Raw genomic sequence first — 5541 nt, forward strand, 5'->3', positions numbered from 1 at the left:
CAAGTGAACCCAAAGACCTTAGTTTTTATTCATTTGAGTAGAAAAGAATTTCATTTAGTTTAGTCATTTATCTTGTTTGCATCTTAGTTTATAATCAACCAACCTTATTCTTGTTTGACTAAAATAGGACTTAAACCGATTAAGTATACACCCCGCCATCCTTGTGGTTCGACCCCGATTAAATACTACTTTTTGATTGGGTTTTATAAATTACTTTTGATAAGGGTGTGACGACTTTACCCTACAATCAGTATCACTACTACCCAAATTGGAGCCGCGGAGTTCGAGATCAAACCGGCTTTCATTGGCCTTGTGGAGAGGAGGCAATTTGGGGGAAGTCCTTTGGAGGATCCCAATTTGCATGTGCAAAACTTTTGTGACTATTGCTCCATGATTAGGCAAACGGGAGTCACACAATCTCAAATAAGGGAGATAATTTTCCCTTTTTTATTGAAGGACAAGGCTAAACTATGGATCAATAGCCTTGATAGAACCGCCATGGGGATCACCAATTGGGAGACTTTGGCTCTTTCTTTTTACCAAAATTATTTTCCACCGGAGAAAACTCAAACCTTGAAGAGCCAAATCATGGGGTTCCGTCAACAAGGGCTAGAGAGCCTTTATGAAGCTTGGGAGAGATACAAGGAGTTGCAAAGACAATGCCCACATCATGGGTTGGATCCTTGGTTTCTCGCTATAACATTCTACAATGGATGTTGTGCCGAGTCCCTACGAGTTCTTGATTCCGCCAACAATGGGCGGTTTGATCAAATTGACACCGATATTGCTCATGCCACAATTATATCCATGACGATTCATGATTCACAATATGTTAATTCCCGAAATACACCCCAAAAGACTAAGGAGGAGGCTTCCGATACATCCATTTTGAAGGCTCAAATTGCCTTGCTTCAACAAAAATTGGAGACTCAAAACGAGGCCTCATCTCTTCAAAAAGTCAATGCCATGTCCACTACTAGCCAAATTGTTGTTTGTGAAGGTTGCGTAGGTGCAGGACATTGCACTGCCTTATGTCAAGCCACTATTGAAGAGGTAAATACTTTTCAAAGCTTTAGACAGAGTTCATTTCCACCGGGTACTTTTTCAAATACTTACAATCCCAACACAAAGTTCCACCCGAATTTGTCTTACAAAATCAATAATGTGCTAAATCCTCAACCACAAAAAAATTTTGTGCCACAACAACAAAATAGCTTTGTCCCACAACAAAGGTTCAATCCACCGGGCTATCCGAATCAAAATCAAGGCTAAAATCAAAATCAAAGGTCACCTCAACAAAACTTCCAACCAACCCAAGGTCCACCTCCAAATTCCCAACAAAATAACCAAGGGAGGAGCAAACTTGAAACCTAGGTGATGCAAATGGCTAAGACACAATCCGAATTGTTGGCTCAAATGCAAAAGAGTGACCAAGCTCACAATGCCGCAATCAAAATGCTAGAGAATCAAATGGCTCAACTAGCTTCTTCTAGCTCTCAAAGGAAGATGGGCCAACTACCACCCTAAGGTGAGCAACCACATGATACCGTCATTACTACTACCTTGAGAAGTGGTACCAAATATGATAAGCCCCCTATGCCCAAAGAAAGTAAGGAGGTACTTGTTGAAATGGAGGTTTCTCCTAATGCAAAGAAAGGTGAAGCTATTCCCAAGAAAGTGGATGAATCCATCATTGTTGAGAAAGTGAAAGATGTGGAGGATGCTCCTCCAAAGAAAGATGTTGAAGCTAAAGTGCCGGAAAAGGTCAAAGTGCCTTTCCCTCATAGATTGGCCAAGCATCAAAAGAAAACTCAATTCGGTAAGTTCATGGAAGTAGTGAAGAATTTGCAGGTAACCGTTCCTTTTACCAAGTTAATTACTCAAATTCCATCTTACACTAAAGTTCATGAAAGATATTTCAACTAAGAAGAGGACTTTTGATGATGTTGAAACTATAGCATTCACCTCCACGTGTAGTGCTCTTTTGCAAAATAAGTCCCCTTCTAAGTTAAAAGATCCCGATAGCTTTTCTATTCCATGCACCATTGGCACCTATACAATTGATAAAGCTTTATGTGATCTGGGTGCTAGTGTGAGTGTAGTGCTATATTCTATTTGTGATAAGCTAAACATGGGAGTCTTAAAATATACTAGTGTCACTTTGCAAATGGCGGACCGTTCAATAAAACGCTCTTTGGGAGTTTTGGAGGATGTTCCCGGTGAAGGTTGGTATGTTTATCATTCCGGTTGATTTTATTGTTCTTGACATGGCCAAAGACGTACAAATCCCAATCAATCTACACACCGCGGGTGCGGTAATTGATGTCAAGAATGGTAAGTTGACTTTGTAAGTTGGTGACGATAAGGTCACATATAATTTGAATAGTGCCATGAAGAGTCTTGTTATTATATTGAAATTTTGGATATTGTTGATGTTGTCATAGAAGATTCTATACCTCGATCTTTGGCTAAAGATCTCTTGGAGGCACTCTTGTTGTTGGAATCATTTGCAGGTGATGATGAGATTGGAAGTGAAGAAGTGGATGCTTTGGAGATGGAATTGGATGGAGAAGAGCTATCATTGGAGGAAAGCTCACAATTTATAGGTTTGGTTTCTACTCAAGACCTTGAGGTACAAAAACCCGAACTTAAACCCCTCCCCTCTAATTTGAAATATGCTTTTCTAGATGATGAGGATATGTGTCCGATCATTATTAGTGCTCATTTGAGTAAGATTCAACTAACTTCATTGCTTCAAGTTTTGAAAACTCACAAGAAAGCCATTGGATATAAACTTGATGATTTGAAAGGCATAAGCCCGGAATTTTGCATGCATAGAATTTACCTTGGGGAAGATCATAAATCATGTGTCCAAGGTCAAAGACGACTAAATCCTAACATGCAAGAAGTGGTTAAAAAGGAGGTCATTAAATTGTTATATGCGGGAATCATTTATGCAATTTTCGACTCCAAATGCGTTAGTCCGGTACAAGTGGTTCCTAAGAAAGGAGGAACCACCGTAGTAAAAAATGATAAAAATGAACGCATTCTCACTAGAATTGTGATGGGGTGGTGCATGTGTAATGATTATAGGAGGTTGAATTTGACCACCAAGAAAGACCATTACCCATTTACCCTTTATTGACCAAATGTTGGAGAGGTTGGCATATCACAAGTACTTTTGCTACTTAGATGGTTATTCCGGGTTCTTTCAAATACCCATTCACCCGGATGACCAAGATAAGACCACATTTACATGTCCTTATGGTACCTATGCTTACCGTAGAATGCCCTTTGGTCTTTGTTATGCCCCCGCTACGTTCCAACGTTTCGTGATAAGCATCTTTTCTGATTTCATTGAATCTATTATGGAGGTGTTTATGGATGATTTTGGCGTTTATGGTTCTTCATTCGATGCATGCTTGGCTAATTTGACTAAAGTTTTGAAGCGTTGTGAAGAGGTTGACTTGGTGCTAAATTGGGAAAAGTGCCACTTCATGGTGAATGAAGAAGTGGTACTTGGTCACATTGTGTCCAAAAGAGGAATTGAACTGGACGGAGCTAAAGTCCTAGTTATTGAACAACTACCCCCACCGGTAAATGTTAAAAGTGTAAGGAGTTTCTTAGGGCATGCGGGATTTTACCGCCGTTTTATCAAAGATTTTTCTAAGATTGCCAAACCCCTTACGGAGCTTCATTTAAAAGATGCTCCATTTTTGTTTACTAATTATTGTCTTGAGTCTTTTAAAAGGATAAAAAAGGCTTTGATCTCCGCAATTATCATCCAATCACCGGATTGGAACTTGCCATTCAAGCTCATGTGTGATGCAAGTGACTATGCGGTAGGTGCGTGGTAGGACAAAGGAAAAACAAGGTGCTCCATGCTATCTACTATGCTAGAAAAACCTTGGATGCAGCTCAAATCAATTATGCCACCACGGGCAAAGAGCTACTTTCCATTGTCTATGCCTTATACAAATTCCGCTCTTACTTGATCGGTTCCAAAGTCATTGTTCATACCGATCATGCCGCTTTGAAGCATCTCCTAGCCAAAGAAGAGGCCAAGCCAAGGCTCATAAGATGGATCTTGCAAGAATTTGATCTTGAGATTCGAGACAAGAAGGGGGCTGAAAATGTTGTTGCCGGTCACTTATCCCGATTAAAGTATGATGATGGCCGGAGGTATTGATATACCTATTGATGATTCTTTCGCCGATGATGCTTTGATAATGTTGGAAGCCAATACACCTTGGTATGCCGACATAGCTAACTATCTATTTGGAAAGGAGTTGCCACCCGACCTTTCATATCAACAAAGGAAGAAGTTCTTACATGATGCCAAGTTCTTTCTTTGGGACGATCCTTATTTGTTCAAACATTTCTCCGACAGGCTATTCTGGAGATGTGTCCCACAATGGGATGTGAAAGGTGTGCTAGAAGGATATCATTCTTCTCCTTATGGTGGTCATCATGGACCATACAAGACCGTTTCAAAGGTGTTGCAATCCGGCTTCTATTGGCCTTCCATGTTCCAAGATGCCAAGAATTTTGTGATGGCATGCGATGCTTGCCAAAGAACGGGCTCAATTTCAAGAAGACACGAGTTGCCCTTAAATGGTATCCTTGAAGTGGAGGTATTTGATGTGTGGGGTATCGATTACCAAGGGTCATTTCCTTCATCAAGAGGTAATCGTTACATATTGGTCGCCGTTGATTATATCTCTAAATGGGTAGAGGCAATTACTACTCCCACCAACAATAATGCCCGAGCCGTGATTAACTTATTCAAGAAGATCATATTTCCAAGATTTGGTGTGCCTAGAGCGGTCATTAGTGATCGTGGTAATCACTTTGATAAGAAACAACTTGATGCGTTGCTAGAAAAGTATGAGGTTTCCCATAGAAGAGGCTGTGCTTATCATCCACAAACTAGTGGCCAAGTCGAGGTTTCCAACTGTGAGCTCAAGTCCATTATTGAGAAAGTTGTTTCCAAGTCAAGTAAAGATTGGAGCATGAAGCTAGATGACACCTTGTGGGCCTACCGAACCGCATTTAAAACTCTTATTGGTACCTCACCATATAGGTTGGTCTATGGAAAAGCTTACCATCTACCGGTTGAGATGGAGCATAAGGCATATTGGGCGGTCAAGGAGCTAAATATAGATGCAAAGCTAAGTGGAGAGAAATGGTTGTTGCAACTCATTGAGCTTGATAAATTCCGCTTGCAAGCTTATGAGAGCTCCCGTCTTTATAAGGAGAAGACAAAAAGGTGGTATGACAAGAAGATCTTAAAGAAATAATTCAAGATCGGTGATAAGGTGTTACTATTCAATTCCCGCTTCAAGCTATTTCCGGGAAAATTATGATCAAGGTGATCCGGTCCGTTTACCATAACCAATGTCAACAAATTCGGTTCTGTTGAAGTAATGACCACTAATGGAGAAAAATTCAATGCAAATGGCCATCGTTTGAAGGTCTATCATGAGAATGTGATCGTTGGAGTTGTAGAGGAAGTCACCGTGAATCCTATACCTATGGAAG

General features: G+C 40.4%; 1 protein-coding gene and 1 non-coding gene across 2 annotated transcripts; one reads left to right on the forward strand and one right to left on the reverse strand.

Moving 5' to 3' along the window:
• Window positions 1-569: 569 nt before the first annotated feature.
• LOC141658161 (small nucleolar RNA R71) lies at window positions 570-677 on the reverse strand. Its single transcript, XR_012549063.1, has one exon. It is a non-coding gene; the product is annotated as a small nucleolar RNA R71 (small nucleolar RNA).
• A 952-nt stretch (window positions 678-1629) lies between these two features.
• On the forward strand, window positions 1630-5300 carry LOC141655395 (uncharacterized). The gene is made up of 6 exons (XM_074462478.1): window positions 1630-1851; window positions 1904-2225; window positions 2445-2632; window positions 3375-3596; window positions 4040-4182; window positions 4391-5300. The coding sequence occupies exons 1-6, from the start codon at window positions 1630-1632 to the stop codon at window positions 5298-5300; spliced, it is 2007 nt and encodes a 668-aa protein (XP_074318579.1).
• The last annotated feature ends 241 nt before the right edge of the window (window positions 5301-5541 follow it).

This window comes from Silene latifolia, chromosome 5 (assembly GCF_048544455.1).
Source record: "Silene latifolia isolate original U9 population chromosome 5, ASM4854445v1, whole genome shotgun sequence".
In the NCBI taxonomy this organism is placed as follows: domain Eukaryota; kingdom Viridiplantae; phylum Streptophyta; class Magnoliopsida; order Caryophyllales; family Caryophyllaceae; genus Silene; species Silene latifolia.

Bases quoted from the DNA above. Each gene is read 5' to 3' on its own strand.
- LOC141655395 (XM_074462478.1), top strand. From the start codon at position 1,630: ATGGAGGTTTCTCCTAATGCAAAGAAAGGTGAAGCTATTCCCAAGAAA. The intron at 1,852-1,903 runs GTAACCGTTCCT...CTTACACTAAAG, and splicing joins AAGTAGTGAAGAATTTGCAG to TTCATGAAAGATATTTCAAC. The intron at 4,183-4,390 runs GTATTGATATAC...TTTCTCCGACAG, and splicing joins AAGTATGATGATGGCCGGAG to GCTATTCTGGAGATGTGTCC.